This window comes from Haliaeetus albicilla, chromosome 6 (assembly GCF_947461875.1).
Source record: "Haliaeetus albicilla chromosome 6, bHalAlb1.1, whole genome shotgun sequence".
Lineage (NCBI taxonomy): Eukaryota > Metazoa > Chordata > Aves > Accipitriformes > Accipitridae > Haliaeetus > Haliaeetus albicilla.
The window spans coordinates 36,376,738-36,398,259 of NC_091488.1; the positions used below are offsets into that span (position 1 = coordinate 36,376,738).

General features: G+C 37.3%; 1 protein-coding gene across 1 annotated transcript; it reads right to left on the reverse strand.

The window, feature by feature from the left end:
• Positions 1-2,794: 2,794 nt before the first annotated feature.
• Positions 2,795-14,762, reverse strand: TRAT1 (T cell receptor associated transmembrane adaptor 1). The gene is made up of 7 exons (XM_069784748.1): positions 14,635-14,762; positions 10,646-10,750; positions 9,159-9,269; positions 7,474-7,510; positions 6,118-6,179; positions 4,766-4,824; positions 2,795-3,549 (listed from the first exon to the last, which is right to left on the reverse strand). Exons 3-7 carry the CDS (start codon positions 9,259-9,261, stop codon positions 3,283-3,285), a joined length of 528 nt encoding a protein of 175 aa, XP_069640849.1. The 5' UTR covers positions 9,262-9,269; positions 10,646-10,750; positions 14,635-14,762; the 3' UTR covers positions 2,795-3,282.
• Between the last annotated feature and the right edge of the window lie 6,760 nt (positions 14,763-21,522).

The window sequence follows — 21,522 nt, forward strand, 5'->3', positions numbered from 1 at the left end:
ACTTCTACACAGCAGCCTGAATGCAGGCTTACCCAGGTAGGAAGGTAAGGTTTTTTAAAACAACATAGCAATCGTTCATTGTCTCCATGAAAATTACTTCAAAAGAACTTTAAGAGTTAGCTCTTGAAAAATCTTGAGGTGTTGGAAGATAAGTTCATCCCAGTGCCAACTTCTTGGTGCTAGCAGTAGCAAAAAATGGGAGAAGTTACACAATTATTTTTAGAGTTTGATCCTCCAACATCCACTTGAGTCAGCAGGTTCTTAAAAGTGTGATATAACCAATAGTCTGTGGTTTTTCCTAACAATACTGTTTAAACGAATGCATCTGCAGCAATTGTCAGATGCTATAATGACTACTGGAGTATACCTGTCCTGGACTTACAAAGATTTTGTGGTGTTATTTGATCTCTTCTGTTTTAAGCTCCATTCTTCTTCCCTTCCAAATAGTTATGCTTCTTCCACCATATTTCCTCTTGTTTACTCTTTCTTCACTGTTCCATTGAACTGATACTTGAATGCTAAGCTTACTGTTAATAAAAACATCTTCACATTGCTTCTTCTTCAAAATTTTTGTAAAGAACACTGAAAAAACAGGCTAGTGAGACAGTATAAACCTAGACCTAGCATTTTCTTATTTTGTTGTAATTAATTGAAACTTTCTTTATACATGAAGAATTTAACTAATATATGGTAGTTTATGCAGGTCTTTCTCCAATGGCTTGAAGATGGAACAATATTGAACATGCTCTTTCATGTAAGAATTCAGTAGTCACTTAAAAACTATCCCAAAAAGTAATTTAAAAAAAAAAAAGGGGGGGGGGGTGTCATTCCGTTGCTTATTTAAGCAGACAGAGTGTAAAGAGCCAGAGGAATAAAGTAAAATGTGGACTGTGGCAGCATTAGAAGTGCCTTGGAAACAGTTGATAGGCTATTGAAGATGATCCTGAAGTGGAGTCTGTGAATAATTTAATGGAAGCAGTGGTCAAATGTGGAAAGCAAGTGTATACCGAAGGAGACTATTTACAAAAGTGCCCTGCTCTTTTAGTAAGCTATGTTGCAAGGGAAAGCAGCTGCTGAAAATTGGTGTAAATAAATAGGTGGACTAAACAATGAAGACTAAGAATACAAAGGAAACTAGTTGTACCTAAATCCCATGAAGCAGACTTAATGTTACATGTACGCTCAATGAGAGAAGCGTGTACTTAATTTCCATTAAATTAATGATCAGGCTAAAATGGCAGGTTGAATTTAGGTAACTCAGAAATTCTTTGACTTTGGAATTCTTAGAGGAAAGGCATAATCAAGAGTGCAAATGCTGTGAGAAAATTGGGAAATAGCAACTTTTGTACTAAGTGTACACAAATTGTATTAAAAGAAAATACAGCATCCCTTGTTTCATGTGTATGTTGGAAAATAGTAACAAATAGACTTGGGCCTGTGCTTATTTGCTTGAGGGATTGTTTAAGAAAGCTTTCTCTTTTCATGATCTCAGAGGGCTGAGTATTGCATCTGATTGGTGCCAGCTAAATTCAAATATTTTATATAAATACTTTGTATATTAATGCTATTAAAACAATTTTGATATGTGAGTCTAAGCAGGAGTATGTTGATATGTATTTTATTACTTATTTTGTTCCTACTGTGGAACAAGGTATAATTCCAATCTAATCAAGTTAGTATTTTATGTGCTGATACCTTGGTCTTTGGCTTTGGGCCTTTGGCTCTGGATTTGCCTTACTTCTTTCCCCCTTAGGATTTTGGTCAAGGTCGTTGTTTAATATGTTTCTCCATTAAAGCGATTTTTATCGATTTTTCAATACTATTTTTGCTTATCCAATGGTAGTTGCTCTAAGACCATGATAACACAGTCATTTTAATTCCAAGTCTGCCTTGTTTCTGGGATGTAACAACCAAACATATATTGACTTGATTTCTGCACATAAAAGCAAGTGCTAGCACAAGACAGGCCGTGACACTGGGTGGCTTTGGCTGCAGCGGTTGGCCCCTTCCTTTTGGTCTAGCATAGAAGTTAAGGCATGTTAAAGAGGTTCATTAACTATGGGCTAAACTAAACGTGAACCAGGCTGTCAACTGTTTCTTTTGCACTGATTTTTTTTTTTCATAAATTTGTCCAATCTCTGAAACACTTGCAGGGCTCTGTATGTGCTTGAGAGTTTCAAGCTCCTTGACGCTGTGATCTGTGTGGGTTTTACATGCTCTAATATCCTTTTTTTGAGAAGGCAAAACTGTTCAACACCTAGAGGTAGGCATATTACATCAACGTGCCTTACTGTTTCCTGCTACTACTACTTAATGAGTCCCAGAATATAAAAATAAATCCCCACTCTATAAAAGCTTACCATCTGATGAGTTTAAAGTCTTGAGATGAATGTGCACACAGTATGTGAATTATTTGGGGAAATAAAAAGCTCTTTCTACTTCTGTAAAATAGTTGGTAACAATGGCAATGTAAAATCCAATAGGAATTTAAACATCACATAGAATATTAGAAGGAAAAAGTACTCCCTAGGAGATTTATTGTTACAGATTGTTTGCTAATATCTTTGTTGTCTTTTGAATATGGCTGAATACAATATTATGTTACCAGAAGAGTTAAGATTTGAGATGTATTCTAGTATTGCTCACAGAAGGAAACTAAAGATATATAAGGATATTGTTAAATCTTGCAAGATGTACAATTACTACTTTAAACAAGCTGTCAAATTATTTTCCAATTAGCTTTAGATATATTTGTTATTAGCATAGACCAGTCACAGTAGGAAAGTACACAATGTTGAACAGCAAATCAGTTTTTAATTGGGAAAACAAGTAAATCATTAAATGTGCAAGTATGAAACATGATTTCCTTCCAAAAGTATTGTTAAAACCTATACAGAAGAATTGTTATGTTCTGCTAGAGCTCTATAGACAACAGAGTGGGTCTTTTGGGACTGTTTTGAAAGTTGATGGTTGTTTTAAACAAAGGATTATTTTTTACTGGAATCAATACCATGCGAATGCTGAGATACCAGCTTCTACAATTCCCTTTCAAAATGTCTTCAGAAGAGCAGGTCCTTCAAAGTGGCAGTCTGGATCGATACTTATTTCTTGCTTAGTCTGTAAATATGCTTGGAAGACCCTTTGGAACGCTTAGCTTACCCATTTTATACCATTGTTTGGTATGTCAGTTTGCCAGGATATTATCTCTAGTCATTCACTGTTCTTCCTGAATGAAAGAGCAGATCTGGCTTTATGATTACATATTTGGTTCGTGAAGCTGCTTCAAATGTTCTCTCCTTTTGTAGTATGAATCAAACCCATTAATCTGATGGGATCATCATGAATATCTTCTATGTTTGCTGTGTTTTCAGCAGCCAGCTGCTCACTGTTGAGGTAAATGCTAACTTTGGAAGCCATCGTGGTGGCCTTAGATGATCTTTCTTCTTCATCCTTCTCTAATGAAGGGCCTGCCTTTCTTCTTGGTTTTCTACGTTTTCCCTTGACACTGTGGTCAAGCGAGGCATAACACATCTGATTGGCAGACTCCACCTAGAAGGAAATTCATTTTATTTAACATTCAGTGGTTATGCTTGCTTTAAAATTGTCTAAGACTTTGAGTATGTCTACACTGTATCATAATAGTGGCTGAAGTTTACCCAAACTAGCTGTAAACTAACTCATTAAAAGCACAAATTATTAAGCTGTGGCAGCACAGAAATCAGACCAACATAACCTAATGGTAAATGACTCGTGTTGTTAGGATAGTGACAGTAAGGAAAAATTCATCAAGGTATTATTGGAAAGATTCTCTGTGGGAATGAGGGTAGCTTATATAATTAGTCCAAGTTCCTTGGGATGCAAGATTTTATTTGATCTGGTTTTCTTCCCACTCTTTTTTTTAATTACAATCCAGTTATTAGCAACAACATTTTTCACAGACTTTGTGCAGAAAAACAAAGCTGGGTAATGCTTGTCTGTATATATGATCTCGTTTCCAGTGCAAAATATATGCTTTGTGTGTCTTTCCCCTGATTCTCTCTGTGTTTTTCAAGCCAAATTGTCAAGCACTTTTGACACTGGAATTTTCATAGATTATTCTGTTTCTGTGAAGTTAATGAAAACAAACGTCTAGATAAAAAAAGGGATATTTTTACCCTCTGGAAGTATCCTGAGAGGCAGGTTGGAAATTGGTCCTTATGAAATACCTGGAAATCGACTTGGGAAATTGATGCTAGGAATGTTTCAATTACAGACAAATTTCAGTTGAAGCTAGCATGCTTTTAGGTGTCCAGGTATCTCAAAAAAAATAGAAATCAATAGAAAAACAGTCATCTTTAATTTGTTAAGGCGTATAGATTTTGTGCTGAGCAGGAGAGAGCCAGTCAAACTCATGATTATTATGTGATGCAGCTTGTGTTTTCACTTGGTTGATGTCCAAAATAAATAAAAATAATTCTTTACATAAGCCATAGCAGTAGATGCAGGCTTAATTCAGTCTGATCTGCATGCCTGTGACTGAGCTGTATCATGCCATATGGATGGAAATGAGCTGTCTATAATTATGCTCCCTCATTAATGACCCAGATTGAATGAAGGGTCAAGTCTGTGCTTAAATTCCCTGATGAACTGAGACACTAATGCATGGTAATTTTTGTGATGACCAGTGTGAAGATTTTTGTTATATATTGTCATGGGATAAACACAAGAACTCTGAGACAGACCACATTACCCTAATTCAGAAATCCAGAATTAAAATAAAAGATACCTGTAGTTGGTTAACTGGCCTTTGAGGCTGGGACTTCATCTGCTCGTAACAACATTCCTCTATAATTTATCAAAGTAGAAAAATGTTTTGGTTATTAAAACATGCTACTGAGTCTTAAAAGATCAGATCAACAGATCCTCCCTGTTACAGAACTAACTCTCCCCAGTTTACTTTGGTAGAAGTTTATTTTGTTTTGAAATCATACACAGATCTCTCCCTGTATTTATAGAGGGGCAAATAGCTAAGAAATTCAGACACACATACGATGAAAATGAAAATCATTTTCTGTTCATATGGATGGGAAGTTTCTCATTATTCACTAAGTGGGCATCATTTTAGACTGCTAGGAGGACATCTTGCAATTAGGGGTAACCACATACTAATGTATTTTTCAGCATAGGCAGTCTTTTCATTGGCTGAGAAAGAGGCTGTGAGTTGCAGCAGCTGATGATTAAATTCTATTCCTGTCTCTACTTTCAGTTTTCCGTAAATCTGGTGCAGGTTATTTTCTCATGCCATATCTCATTTTAGCCATCAGTAAAACAGATTACTTCCTTACAATTTTCAGACTTTTGTAGTGACAATGCATTTGAGTGTTGGCTTAGTTAAATTTATGCAAACCCTGTATGAAAAAGCTGGGTTTGGTTTTTTTCTCCCTACAGTTCAAGTACTTTAGTTTTGCTTAACCCCAAATAAGGCTAGCAAAAAAAGTTGTGTTCGTGTTACTTAAATACTGCTTTAACACCATAAGGGCTTCAAGAGGCATACCCTCAGCATATCTAGCTCAAGCTGTAGTTATATGATGTTACTGCCTTTAATGTGGTATCTCTCTGCCAAGGATGATTAACTTCAGCCCAGTAAAGTGAAGAAAAGCTATGTCTGCCCACCATTCAGCTGCTGGGCTTGTTTCAGCATATTTGTCAACATCGGTGATGATCTATGGATAGCCACAGCAGAGAACTGATGTTTGTTTCTGCCAGCTTCTGTGGGAGCATTGACTTTGGGCAGTGAGTCATATGTGTCTTAGATTGGTTTAATATGCATGGATCAAGCTGATATTTCAACTGGTGCAGCTTTACATGTAGAAAAGCTGTTGGTTTTGAGATATTTGGCTGAACAGCACCATTTAAGACTGTAAAAAACCAAATTCATTATGAGATCTGGTCTTACAAATAGTAGTGCAGTATGATGGTTTGCAGTTCTATCCCAAGTAGGTATTAATACAGCAATTGAGAAGGGGTAGATTCTCAAGTTTGCTATTTGAGAAACACAGAAAGTGTTGGTCAGTCAGCTTTTAATCATACATTTATTATAGCCTCTGAACAGACACATGTTCTTAAAGTGAAGCTTACCTAAAATATCTTGATTGAGATTGCCATAAACTGGGTCATCTTCTGTGTAATAGTCATCATAGCTAGAAGGGGAATGGAAAAATACATTTAATTCACAGAATATGCTTTATTTAGGACTCCACTAAGCTACTCCAAGCATTTTACACACATGTAGCAATAGCAGATTGTATGTGAACTAAAAAACAAGACCAAAAATATCAGGAGGGGCAGAAATGGCACTGTCTGTGTTTTGAAGAAAGATTTGTTATCTAGCCAAGAACTGAACTCTTCTTTCCTGTAACTTAGTAAGTATAAAGATAATCTCAAGACTACTAAGCTACTGTTTGATGTAGTTATAGAAATATTAATGATCACGGAAAGGAACGCAGTTTATGTTCTCCAAGACCACTTTGTGATACAAACTAAAGCACTAAATGGGTCTTTGGGGCGACATTGTTAAAAAGTCCAGTCTTGATTAAACTAAAATGTTTATGTTGACACAACTAGAGAAGACCAAAGCAAAGTTCAGCTTTGGATTTTTAATGGTATTCTGTGTTTCATTACCTGGTGTTGCTTGAAAATGTTTTTAAGCGTGTTTGTAAAATGGGAATTAGTGGGAAGCACTGCATAACCTTGTTCCTATTGCACCCCTATGCTGTGCCTCTAACACTACTTTTTCAGTGGTATTTTTCAACTGAACAGGCAGTAATAAACAAACAGACTTCCCAACTTCAAGTAAATTTGTAATTGAGGATTGGTTTGGGGAAACAGGTGAAGGCTTTTGTATTTTTGTTTCAAGGGCCTTTTATAATTGGGTTGAGATGAGACTCCTTCCATCTCTGTTTTCTAAAGTTTGGGTGGGGTTTTTTATATGGAATAAGAGAAACAGGCTTGTAACAGATCTTGAGGTATCTATCCAGCAGCTGTAAACACTCTGGTTTATTGCTTTTGAACATCAAAAAAGAAGGGTATGAAACATAAATACATGTAAATTATTGCTCCACAGTGTTAAATATCAGACTATAATTTATCACTGTTTTCTGAGAGTTCTTTTAAATTATTATAGATTTATTAAGTTTGAGTGATAGTGAATAGTGTTGTAGCTCAATAACTTGCACTTCCTTCAGTACATAAAATTATCATATTAGCATGAAATTATTTCATTGTTGATAAAATGGCTGGAGTACATCTTCCCCACATGACTTTTTTTCTCCTGTTTTCTTTGGAAAACTTCTCCACAACCATCATGCTCTCTGACATTTCCAGGCAGGCTGCATGAGATACTGGATTTTCCTCTATGCCATCCATCCAAATCCTTCTGTCATTATTTATTGCTTATTCCACCCTTGCCAGAAAGAGACTTTTTATTCAACTTACCTTGGATTGTTGTCTTCATAGTCTTTATACATTTTAGCTGGAAAATTTGTTAAAAAAATAAAGAGAAAATGAAATGTGCTGTTTTAGAACACTTCAGATAGTTATCTCCACTAACATGCTTTTGATTTCACTGTAGAGAGTAAAATTGAAAGCTTTTGGCTCTGAGGACCTTCAGTTGTCTCCCTGCTTTTCTCAAATACTTTTGACTAATACAAGAAATATTTGTGTTATGACCCTGTGCTGTGGCTGCAAAGTCTACATTAGTTTACAAGTGCCCCAAAAATGTATTGTAACACATGCTATTAATTCCTTGTTTCCTCCTCCTCTTGCTTCTACTGCATCTTTTTCTCTGCCTAGGGAAGTGCATCATGTGTTTATATTACAAGGTGAAGGGTATATTTATTTTACTAGTTCTATTGTTTGTATCTCTGAAAGAGAGATATCCTGTCATCCACACCGATGAAGAAACTGAAGCAAAGAGGCAATGGCTACAAAGAGATTTACTGCTAGAGCTTGATTAATAACTCTGGAATGCCTGACTTTCTATCCTGTGCTCCAGGACTTCAGAATTTACTACAGTAAGCTCCAATTCCATGAGGAATGCAGCATCAGCCAATCTGACTGAAACCTTGCTCAAGGTTAGTTTTGTAAATGACTGATTTTTTCATCATAGAAATACCTGCCTAGTAGCACTAGAAGACAAAATAAACCAAAAAGGTTCCCCTCCATCCTGTAACACTCTAGCAGCTCTTTAATATGCTGTAATAATCTAATTCTTTTATACTTGGTGAGTTCAGTTTATAAGCATAGGCCTTCTGTTTATGTAGATTAGGTACGTACGTGTGTTTAACGTGGTTGAATCCACCAGTGTTTACCTGCCCAGCCCTATGTGTAGAGCACAGGCGCAGTTTTCCCTGTGTAAAGGCAGTTTTTTCCCTGAATGGGAGTGGTAAGGATTGTACAACTTAATAGCTATAGAATTGTATGCATAAGAGAGGTTGCACTGGCATAAGCAATTCTGTTAAAAAAAGTCATAGTTAATTTTAACCAAAACCAGGGTATGACCATAGTCGGCCTCTAACATAAATTAAATCAGTTCCTTATTGTGAGTGGCACATTGGTTTAAGAGCTACATTAGGATCCCATGATGAAAAGCTATTGGAACTTTTTTCCAAAATAAACTGGTTAAGCATAAAATGTGTATGAAATCTGAAATTCAAATAAGCATTCAGGAATTTGGGGAGGAGAAAATTTTTCTCAAATGCATTTTGTATCAGTGCAGCTACTTAAAATATTTTTAAATTCAAGTACAAATAACAACCAGTTTCATGAAAAGTACACTTAAAAGGAAATTACAGATGTTAAAAATATATTTTAAAAAATTAGCTAGAACTAAGTTCTTCACCTTGTACTTGTTCTGTTGGTTTGTCTTCAGAGAATGGATTTGGGGAACTGTTTTTAGCAGTGGATTGGGCAGCTAGCAATCATTCTATAATCATACATGACTCTCCTAAAAAATTTTTAAAAGTTACACCCTCTTTGCTAGAATCATTCTTGCCAAAAGATAACTTTTAGATTCAAAAGAATCAGTTTGGTGGCTTGAAATCTCCCAGCAGTGATGGCTTTCTCTACAGACGCTTTAAACACTCAAGCTCCATTCCTTACAGAGAGACGACATTACGTACCTTGCTTCTTTTTCATATAGTGTGAAATGTTCAGTATCAACGAAACAACCAGAGCCAAACTCAGAAAGGCCAAAACTCCCCAGACAGAAAAATGGCAGTCCATTTCTGTAACTGAAAGAAAATAATTTTATAGTTTGTGTTGTCTAACAGTTTTACTGTATTCTTTGTGGTTGGTTGATTTTTGCTTTCTGTAATTGAAGCTGCTATTTTGTTGTTTACTCTGTGACAGCCATTATTAAACAAGCTAAATAATTAATATCAGAACCAGACGCTAAATAATAAGAAAGCAACATCAATAAACTATTAGCAGAACTACTGTTTCATAGGAATTCAGCCAAAGGCTGGGCTATTGGTTTGCCTGTAAGATGCAGTAAGAATCAGGCATTGCCAAAGAAAAAAGTCATTTTAGTGAATAGCTTTGAAATTATTTTTGTAATTGTCTTTCACTTGCTATCTGCAGTAAATTTTTGGCTAAATTCTAGAGTTCACGAATGTAGTTCTGAAAATGAATTCAGTCAAAACAACTTACTTCACTGGAAATGTCTCTGTATAATAGCTAAGACCATCAGGTTTTAACAATCCCTGCAACAAATTTCAAGGGTTGGTTGGTTATGTGTTTTCTTGCATCTCCTATTAAAACCACTTGTACTCATATCCTTGCTCTCCTTCCTGAGAAAGCAGAGGATGTAGTGGCAAAGGATGAGCAGTAGCTGGGAACCGGTGAACCCCCCAGAACTACTGCAGAGAAAATCCTGAACAGCTCCTGAAGAATCACTTGGTAAAAGGTGGGTCAACTTAATTGAACGCAGCCTCCTTTTGCGCCGAACTTGCCTCTCCTTGGAGTGCTATGAGAAACACAGGAAGGAATCTCCCTGCACTGAATGTATTTTGTCATTTAATTAACTCTTCAATTAAGTGCAGGAATAAACATTCCCATGTTGCCGGCGGAGGGCAACACATTTGCTCCTGCTGAGAAGACAGAGCTTTGTTCCTTGGCTGACCGGCTCCGGCTCACCTAATTATGCTGGTGTTGCAAAAGCTCTTTTAGTTTTGTTTTATTACAAGCCACAGCTGTTCTTCTGATGATGATGAAACAAGAGAATATAATTCTTGGTAGTAAAAAATCACAAATCACATGGCCTTCTACGATGCAGGTTTCCTTCCTGATAAGAACTTTTTTAAAAGGAACAAAACAGAGCAAATAAGCTGTAACTTTCTGACAGGCCGGGAACTGCTTTTTGCACATGGTACTTCCACTGGCCTTCCTTTTAAATTAACATCCAATTTCCATTCTTTTCTTTTCTCCTACTTGAATTCTCCCAAAGGTGTTTGAGGGTTCTCCATCACTGCAATACTACTTTTCATGTTGAGAGGCACTTTTTTGCAATGAGATACAGACATTTATGAGGAGAGACAACACCCCCATGAAGCAGCTATATATTATTCCAATTTTTCAGAGAAGGCATTAAAAGAAAGGGAGGTCCTACCTTGAGAAGATGTTATCAGGCCATATCAAGAACCACCAGTGTTTGGAACCTGGTTACTCTACCATTAGTCACTCAACTTTTGTATCCTACGCAACCTGTCCAAAACTACAAGAAGTGTATGTCAAAGGCAAGAACTTTTAAGTCTCAATGTAGTGCCTAAATAATAAGAGTCATCCTTCCTTATTCTCCTGTCCTTTTATCTTTTCTGAAGGAATTGTTTTACATTTTTCCTATGTTCATTTCATATTTCTTTTCCTACAAACTCTTTTCCCCACCCCCACTCCCCAGGGAGCAAAAGCAGTATTGTGGCTTAAGAGAAGGGAAACACATGTAACTCTGATAGAAACTACAACTCTGTGATTCATTAGAATAAAAAGAGTGAGTAGATATCTAAAGCACAGTTCCAAGCTAAATATGTACCCTTTTCTTGACTGAATGCTGTCATTTATCTTTCTGATTCAGGAATCTTATTTTTTCCCTGGTGTTTCCAGAGTAGGAGGAGAATTCTTAATTTCAATTTGAGTATTTTCAGCCCTTAACTGAAGTGGAGGAGGAATCCAAATTTTTGATTACAAGTATTATTTTCATGTTTCAGCTTCTGAATTAAATTGGAATTAGTATCTGGAAAATAGCACAGGTTGGAAGAAAGTTGTTACTCTTTTCAGTTTCAGGTTTAACTTCTACAGTGTTTGAGCAATGCCACTTCTCTAGGACCTAAAAAATATTCTAGCAAAACAGAAGGCATGAAACTTGGATTTCTAATAAAACATACTGTCCTGGTTTCAGCTGGGATGTAGTTAATTGTCTTCCTAGTAGCTGGTACAGTGCTATGTTTTGAGTTCAGTATGTGAAGAATGTTGATAACACTGATGTTTTCAGTAGTTGCTCAGTAGTGTTTAGACTAGAGTCAAGGATTTTTCAGCTTCTCATGCCCAGCCAGGGCACCTGACCCAAACTGGCCAACAGGGTATTCCATACCATGGGACGTCCCATCTAGTTTAGGAACTGGGAAGTGGGGGCGGGGAATCGCTGCTGGGGGACTGGCTGGGTGTCGGTCGGCGGGTGGTGAGCAATTGCCCTGCACATCATTTGTACATTCAATCCTTTATTACTACTGTTGTCATTTTATTAGTGTTATCATTATCATTATTAGTTTCTTCTTTTCTGTTCTATTAAATCGTTCTTATCTCAACCCAGGAGTTTTACTTCTTTTCCTGATTTTCTCCCCCCTCCCACTGGATGGGGGGAAGTGAGTGAGCGGCTGCTTGGTGCTTAGTTGCTGGCTGGGGTTAAACCACGACACATACCAATGTTTTAAACCTCACAATCTATAGGTCTTAAACATGATTTAGAAAACTGCATGGGTGTGGGCAGATTACAAAAACAACATTTACATTTATTCCCGGCTGAACACTACTTAGTTTATTTTTAAATATATTTTCTACAACTCTGACTTAAACATCTGCTTGTATTTCAGTAGAATGTATACAAACATACATGTGATTTCAGTATCTCATTTTTAAAAGTTTTTGTCTTTGCAATATGAGCTATTTGTTTGTCAGACAACACTACTTACATTTCAGAAACAACAATAGTTTTCATTTACCCCATAAAACCATAGTAAAGGCCTTGATTGGACACATAGGGGTGCTGCTCTGAGTGCTCTGTGCTTTTCTAATGTTAGTTTCAAGTTAATCTTACTTTCCAAGTGCAAAACATGAAAGATTTTGATTTTGTATCTTAGCTTTACAGACCTACATCTCCTAGCTCTTTCCCAGGTGTTCTTGTACTACCCTTATAATTGTTGCCAATATGCTAGCTATCTACTTTTATAACTGCATTATTTAAATGTTTACTACTTTGACAACAGCAGCAGTAGAAGGAAGGATGAATATCTGTGTGAAGAACAATTTGCTTCCTCAGATAACTACACTTCTGTCCCTATGTGTATAATAGCAGATGCAACTTATGACAATTAACTGGTTGTGCTAAAGACAAAAGAAAAGATAAGGTGACTGTGGATGTAGAGTGAAAAATAAACAGAAAGAGAATTCTATTAAACTAATTATAGCCTGCTCCAAAATAGTGTCTTTTATTCTATTCTGTAATTCTAATTCCCATTCAAGTCATCTGCTGTCAAATGTAACAAAACCAGATTGTTATTTTTTGCATATTACATATTTATTCCAAAGAACCTGTAGCACTGTGTTCAGGGGGTTTCTCATCTCGATTGCCATCAAATTGAATATTTTAAGAAATTTTGTTATATCTTTGGAAAAAAAAGTCCTAAGGAAAAATTAGGCCCCTGGGAATAGTACACTATGATTCTCATAGAATAAGCTAAAATTCTATCAGGGTTTTCTGCGATAGTCTATCTGTAATGGGAAAACCTGAGTGATAGTAGTTTGTTCATAAGAAATCATATTGAAGCTGTTCTTAAAATAATGTGCTCAAGAAAAGAGTTTATCATATAGCCAAAGGTTTCATGAGAAGGACAACAATTCTCATTTTATTGTTAGAAAAAGTTGGGATGTGTAAGTGGGGGAAGTACTATATTTAATCATTATAAACATGACAGTGTTCTGAATACCTAATAACAGAATATCTCTGGCATTAATGATACATTCCTATTCTGCTGTTCTTTCATTTCTATTTGGAAACAGGGTCAAACTTGGAGTTGTATCCAAGTAGAACATCTACCTTAGGTAATTTACTCCATCTGCATGATGTTTTTACTTTTCTGATTTTAGGGATGGGGTTACTTGTCTCCTCTTAGTATATTTTACACTGCTATAAACTAAAGGTACTATATTCGCATAACAAAATATGGGCAAACAAAAGACTTTGTAAAGACATAGTTAACTGTGCTTTTTCTCCTTTTTAAATCTATTGACAACTTTCTCCACAAACAAAGACAAGACATGGAAATAAATAGACTTTTGGTCACTTGTTCTTAGGTTTTCTCTTTTCAAGGTTCATTATACTGTTATTGGAGGGGGGTGAGAGGGAAGAAGCAAAAAAAAGGAAAAACAAACGAAAACCCCCAAAACTTTCCAGTCTTTCCTGGATGAATTTCTGTGATTCAATGTTACTGCAACTCAAAGAACTAGACATAATCATGCACTTACCTTTGGGGAAAGGGGCCAGATTTAACAATTCGGGGCTAGAAATAGATGTTTATCCTCCTAACAGCGTAAGAATAGGTAGCAGAAGTACTAAGTTTCATTCCTTCTTGTTCTAACGTATTTTGTTTAGAGAATCCATCACAAAGGATAATGGGAAGGTATCGTACTTCTACCAGTTTTTCCTACTGAAAAGGAACATGAGGTGGGGAATATAGATAGCTGTCTAGCTGGACGTGCCATCTATGGTATCAACTCATCATTCATAGAAGCAGATTAATTACTTTGGTCGCTACCAGATTTATATGATGATCTGGAGCATGAAGTGGTTTGTTTCCTGTTGTTTCTGTCTGCAAATTTGTCAAAGATGAGATAAAGTTAGCTTTTTTCCCCTCCTCTCCAATTAAATGGTGAAATAAATAATATTCTGTACTAATGACCCTTGGAAAAAGAAACCCATTAAGAGACTGATGCATGTTAAATTAGCATTAAAGATGCTTCCACCTGTGTGAGTTTTAAGACAGGATTAATTCTCCAGGAAGGATTCTTTAAACTGCAATTAATTAGTGCACAACTAATTGCTTTGTAAGATAGCAACTCCATACTTCAGAAGGGAAGCAGCACATTGTAAAATAAGAAGTCTTCAGCACAGTAAATATTTTAAGCACAAAACTAATGCCAATGCTTAGCCTTCATTAACAAACCTTAATTAATGAAGGTTTAAGCTGTTGATGATGACTCGTCATATTATTAGTAATATGACTTCAGAACCCTGAGCAAGCTTCTTGGAAGACTGGTAATCTACCATAGTGTGTTTTTACTGCTCCTTTTTTTACAAATTTATAATACTGAAAAGATAAGCCTTACCTGGATTTGTTGTTTCTAGGAATACTCCCCACGGCTTTATCCAACAGGAAATCAAGTTATGTTGGCAGACCTTGGATGCTCTTTTGTTTTGGACCTGGCAGTATGAGTCTATCTGTAGAGTTGCTGTCAATCTTAAAGGTCTCCAGTCTTTTTTCTTTTTCATCTGCTTTCTTACAAACAGGAAACGTGGTTCAGGCTTTTACAACCTCACTAGCAAACTGATGGTCTCCTTCAGTGTTTGCCTCCAAGAGAGGAATAAAATATTTATGTGTGCACTCGCATTTATTATCCCCCTGCCTTGCCACAGAAGAGCATGTGCAGGACTATTAGTTTCATTTTATGTGATACAAACCTACTTTTTGTAATATTCATATGAGACCCATACTCCGAGTCTTCCTGTTTGTGATGTTATGTTGAATTCAACAAAAGTATTTAGATCCATCTTAAACTAAATTACAGAACTATTTTACCTAGGAGTGCTATTTGACACTCTGTCTCTTGATGTTTCTAAACCAAGCCTGAAAGTCTGTCGCTGAGGGAGCCTACAATTTAGCTGAAACAAGATTCAGAGGCACAATGCAGAAATTACACTATTGCCAGCTCTGGAAAGTCAGGCTAGGATATCATAATATGCTTCCTCCATTCTTTAAAATCTATGAATCTGGGCCCACAATCCAGAACAGTAGTGGAAAGAGAGGGTAAACCAGCATGTGGCATACTGTGTGTATTTGTCTTTAAAATTTAATGAAACATGCCTGTGTTTGGGTAGAGAAGCCATTTTATTCTCAGAATCAGAGTAGCTTCTTCCAGAGGAAGCTTGCACTCTGAGCACTGTCAAAGAAGCTTTTTGTTAACTTCTGAGGTTTGGGCTTGCTTTTTTTTTTTTTTTTTTTTTTTTTTTTTTGCAGAGCACATGGTTTTATTTCAAATTATGCATACTGTAGAAGCAGGAAGGGTTTCTTAAGAGAAAAAGAGAATCACATGACTACATTTGTCTTTTTGGAATGCATACATTGAAATAGCCCTCATTGTACATTTATACACATACACGCTAAGGAGCGATGTAAAACATTGCTCTTCAAGAAAGGTTCTTATGTGAGAAAATGTCTTTTGCAGTATATGTTTATTTGGGATGTTATTACTTTGGAATATTATTTTTATATTAAATGCCTTAGATCAATACTTAAGAAATAAGTTACTGGATTAGCATCTTATTTGAGCATGAAGGAGCAGGTTAGTCTTGATTAATATAACATGCCCTTCCATTTGAGTCCAAAGGTGATATAGACTCTTAACTACTCAGAGCTTTATCATAATGAAATGAGTTGGTGAGGAGAAATTAATATAAAAGTACTAAAAATGTGGGAATTCTTACACTTTATACTGTTTTTAAGGTTGTAATTATCGTGATGAAAAATTGCATGAAAAAAAGACACTATTTTAAAGTGGACATAACTTTGGCATTTGCCAGCAACTGAATTTAGACACCCCGCTCATAAATATGGGTAGAATCAAAATTTCTTGTTAAATCAAAGCATGGGTCCATCACATTTCACTGAAAACCAGGATATTGAACTAGACCTCCTTTCAGTAAGCAATGCATTCTATAATCTGTAGTTTAACCTGTGGCTTTAAGCAGGGAAGTAATCCAGTTTTGTGGAGACTGCAATTCATGTTTGAAAGTAAAGGGTTTGTCACGAGCCTAGGGACCAGGCTCGACCAGTTATAACAACTGGATTTAGCAGTTCCATGTTGTAGGATCAAGTGAACAGAAGAGTCCCGGGGCCATCTGATGAGAGTACGCATCTCAAGAGGAGGCCTCTTGTTAAGAAAAAAGATCCTGAGCTGAGAGAGAAGCTGCAGAGAGTGGGAGATATGCATTGTAAAAATGGAGACAGTTGCTTAGTTTCTCGGCTAAGAGCACGAGGAGTAAATCTGAGATCTGCAGAGGATTCAGAATGAAATGCTTATCAGCCTGAACAAGAAGCTTACAAGGAATAAACTCCTTTGGAGATAATTAGGGGCATAATGGAAAGGTGAACACTGACAATGCAGCAGGGGATTTCTGGGTTTGTAGTCCTGGTGGTGTATTAATAAACCTGCTCTCCAAGAGCAAATCATTGTTGTACAGTATCAGCTTTGACTGGCTGCAGAAGCAAAGTCTATTAGATTGGACATGAGCTTGGTATGCTATTTTGGGCAGCCTGCAACAGACTGAAAGCTCTGTTAGATAGCAAGAAATTATTTGCTGCAAGTAGTCTGCTTAAAGTGCTGTTATTTGGGATAATAAAGACAAGGACAAATCGTGCCTAGTTTTAAAAAGACAGGACATAAGGTAATGCTACTCCATCCGCATTTATTGTGTACAAAGACATTTCCTCTTCTTTTGAAAGTTCCCAAGCTATAAACTGCTGGGTGCATATTCTGGGAAAGTAACTCTGACTGCTTAGCTACTTATGTGACCTTTGGTAAACATATGCTGCTGGTGTCCAAGATAAGAATCTATGTCAAGAGGACATCTGACTTGGCTGGGAATAGCTCTTGCTATTTAAGTTCTTGGAGAAGGTAAATGGAGTACTATTAAATACTGATGTGCGCAGATGTATATGAAGGACTAAGTCTGTGCTCAAATGGAGTCAAACAGTACTGTTTGGCAGAAGACTTGGATGATCAAGTGAAGCTGACTGAGCGATCACTTGACAAAGTAAAAAAAGAGCTACTACAGTAGTATTTTGTTAGTTGTTTTAGGGAAAGACAAGCAGAAGCTTCCTAAAGTAGGCATGAAAGGCAACTCTACGTTGGGAAGGGAAGCCGTACTTAGAAACCGAGAGGTAGACCTTGAATTTCTTTCTTTGGTCTTAGCTGAGTCTTCATAAGCTTGATATTAGTGTTGGGGAAAAAAAAAAAAAGTTTTGTCTTGAAAATACATGGTGCTGTCTACAGAACAGAATAGTTAGAAAGCCTGGAAGTGCCTGTGTTAAGTACTCATGCTCTAGAAGACAGTAACTCACACTTACCATGAAGTTACTTCAACCTGTATGTTTACGCATCAGTGGTATATATGAAATTGGAAGGTTTACACTCATTTTTTAAGGAAGCAGATATGTGTTAGCAGCCAAACATGATATTTATATCTAATTTCTGTGATTAGATAGCAGACTGTTGCCACTGAGCATGGAGCTAAGGCAGTGGCTGACCAAGGAAAAGTAATAATATTGCTGACACCCCAACAGAGGAGGTCAGCAAGTTTCCAGAAGCAAGACCATTGCTAGAATTTTTAGATTTAAAGTGCTTTTCTGGTTCTGGATTAACCATGGCAGGATGGAACATTTTACTGTTGCTTCTTAAAAAGGTAACAATAACGTAGCAGTTCCCAGCAGTCCCTGCCAAGCCTGGAATTTGCTGTATGTGACTGGAAACCTCAAGGGAAAAGAATTTTCAGCCTTATTGACCTGAAAGTCACTTCAGAGCATGTACCTTCCCTTTCCTCCACCCTAAGCAATTGAAAAGCCCTCTTGAATCCTTCCTTTTTGTATTCAAAGAAGAAAGTCTTTGCTATGCCACTAAAAGAAGACGTCTGGGGACTGTGTTAACTGTTTCTTAGAAAATTAGTATTAAAACTAAATATTACATTTTTCCAGAGTAGTTGGAGAAAATGCAAATTTAACAGGCAGCTGGCACAAGGCTCCAATGCATTTGACTTGATAAATCTGCATCTCTTATTTACTTAAGAAGTCTTTTAGTTCAGTACATTTTTGCCACGTATATACGTTACCAGCAAGTTGTACTTCTCTAAGACCGCAGAATGCATGTTTTTCTAGCTTCCTGAAGGTGAAATAAATTGTAGAGCTGACAATAGAATGAGGCCTCAAATGCCTACTTTCTCTACCACTACTCAAATTACAACCTTTCTTTGAAAAATTATGTCATTTTCAGTGCTAAGTGGTGTAGTGGAAACCCCCTTGCAAAGAATGAAAGAGAGACTGTTTGTAGTAAAAGTCTTGAAAAGTGTAGGTATTCCTGCAAGATGTAAGTGATGTTTCTGTTTGAAGTGGGAATATATTTTTAATAATGAATCTTCTAGGATTTGCTGGGGAAAGTAACTAGAGCAGAAATGCTTTGAGGGGAGCTTATGCTGAAGTGGAGTCTGCTCTGCTTCTAATCTCACAAACATATTGGAGAAGTATGTGTTCTTTTAAGCTTAGCATATGGCTCTTTGCTTAGATTGCAGGTGCAGACCTGGTGCTCCTTGTGTAGTGAACGTAAACGAGCAACAATGCTACAGAAGAGAGGTTGGCCTAAAACAGCTGCCAGAAAGAGTGAGGCCTTTCAAACCAGCCTCAAACGCTGCAGAGAGCTCTTCTGACTCTTACAGTGAATTTTGTACTTAATGACAAAATTAAAAAAACAATCAGTGTCATTTGTGCGTTGTAGACAAAGTCATGAATTTCATTGTTTTACGTGAACCAGTTTAAGCGCAATGCTATCTCATTAACTGCCCCTGAAATTAGGGCTCCTATTACAAGCAGTACCATAGGTTTCCTGTGGGGAAACCACAGGGTTTTTTTCTGAATGCTACAAAACCTTGTTATCAAGGACTGTAAAGAGAAAACTTCTTATCTTGGTAATTCTGCACTGTCAAAATTTCCATTGAAAGCCAACACTGCACACTTGTGCAGCTTTGGGTGGGGTTTTTTGTCTTGGGCGCTGTGAGATAGCTGAGCAGTCTCTGCATGACTAGCAGAGAGAAAACAAACAGATGGCACTTCATCCAAAACCTGCAGAAGTGTGGCCTTTCCATTAACTTCAGTGGATTTTATTTTCTGTTCAGATGCTGTATCCTGAGAGAGATGTAATCTCTAGTGATATTTCTTTCAATAGCCACAAGAAGCATTAATTTCCTATTAAAGTTGCTGTAATCCATTTAGCTGGTTTTAGGATTTTTGTAATTCCCCCTTGACACAATTATACAAAGAGTGTGGGCAAGTATTTTCCCCTGGGCAGCCAAAGAGCTGATCCTGCAACTGTTCCTCATGTGAGATACCCTGGTGAAGCCAGCTGGCCCCACTCTGCGCTTGGTAGTAAGCTTGTAACTCTACCAACTTTGACCAAAGTGCAAGAAGAATTTGCGAGCAAGATAGTGTCCCTAAAATACTGAGTTTGTGCTTTTAAAAGTTGCTTGGGACTACCCCGAGCATGTCCCTGTGGCTCAGTTGAAGCTAGTGTGGAAAATCCAAACTCATGTGTATGTGGCCTGGAGCCTTGGGGAGCATCTCGCCAAAGTGCCTTCCTACAGTGCTAAGGCTGAGCCAGTAAACCTGACTCCTCAACTGCGCTCTTTGCTAAAGTCGTTAAGCTGATTACTGTTCTGCAGTGCGTCCTTTAACCGGCTTAGCCTTCATAGTGGACTTTCTCATCCATTGCTTCTGGCTTAAGTGTTTGGCTAAGAGAATGTCAGAAGCTTGTGCTCTGTTGCAACAAGTTTAAACTTGCTCTGCTTTGAGTGAAGTATTCCCAGATACAATTTTGAATGAAAATAACCCTTGCTTTGAGCAAAACAACACCTGCGCTCTATCATTGCAGCTAATGAATTGTCATAACCCAGGCTGAAGAAAATTAACTCTATCCCAGCCATAACGAGCACATCGCCTAACGTGACTCAGTTGCCAGAGGGCAGCAGGAAAACCACAGCCCTGGGAGTCAAGGGATGTGTTCGTGCACATGTCTGCAAAGTCAGAAACAGTGATGAGGAAATAAAAAAATGCATGAGCCTGCCTCAACTTGATCTGTGATTGTGTATATTTACCAATAAGCCAAGACATGTCTGCAGTGCAGCTGAATGACCGCTTACATCTAATTAGTGTGCATGTAGGTTAAGATGAAGATTTGAAATGACTGTGAAGCTAACCCTTGAAAAGTGGTCAGTGATGCATTGGAGTACTGAATTTGAACCGAATCGCTCAACTCCTGAACCTTTCAGCTTAACAGTGTTGTGGTTGCATCTCTATTTAAAGAAATATCTGGTAAATAGATAAAAGTGCTTGTCTCGCCACATTCATGGCTGTTAAAACATTGTTTTCTTACTGCTTCCTGTTCAGCAGCACATTTGGGCACAGCAAAGTGTGTGCTAGTTTCCTTGTAGTAGAAACTGTTGGTGGCTTGTTAGCATTTGCAGAAAGTAAGAGCACAGGTGCACGGAAAATGGCTGTCTTGTCCCACAAAATGTTGTAAGGCTATAAAGTGATTGTTCTACGTTGACATGCGTATTTTGGCATTTCTCAGAGGCCAAAGTAAGTTTTATATAAGTTTAAGGTGTTTTCTTTGGACATGAGAGTCTTGGATTAAAGTTTCTGCACGGAGAAGGCAGGATGTGGACTGAACTTCTGTCTCCATGGGATAGCTGAAAAATGCAGCCATGGACCCTGTTAGGTGTTGTGGGTGGCTTTACTTCATCACGCACAAATGCTGCACCCTCAATGGGAGAAAGAAAGTTTCCCCAACAGAAGCATCATGACACGTTTCACTAAGCTCCCTGGCTAACAAGCCCACGTTCTCTCGGAAATATGGCATTGCTGAAAAACTGATCAGCTCTAAGCAAGCTCTGTTGTTGCTACTTCAAATTGATAACATAGCAGAATAATCCCATGACTTTGAGTTTTGCTCTGTTTCTAATGTAGGCTATTATGGTCTTTCTATTCATGTCCTGTGCTTAATAACTCTTATTTTGAGTCCAACTACTTAAGAAAGGTGTTTTTTATCTTTTATGAAAATGTGCTACTTAGGAGTATTTTTTGTCTTTTTTTGTGTGTGTACAGCTCCCACTTCCATAGTTGATGCTTAGGAAAGAGTCACTCTATGTGCTATTACTTGTACCAATAAATTCTTGCT

Excerpts from the sequence above, each read along its gene's own strand:
- TRAT1 (XM_069784748.1), bottom strand. The coding sequence starts at position 9,261 with ATGGACTGCCATTTTTCTGTCTGGGGAGTTTTGGCCTTTCTGAGTTTG. Across the intron at positions 7,511-9,158 it reads CTATATGAAAAAGAAGCAAG|CTAAAATGTATAAAGACTAT; the intron begins GTACGTAATGTC and ends CAAATTTTCCAG. Across the intron at positions 4,825-6,117 it reads TCTCAATCAAGATATTTTAG|AGGAATGTTGTTACGAGCAG; the intron begins GTAAGCTTCACT and ends GATAAATTATAG.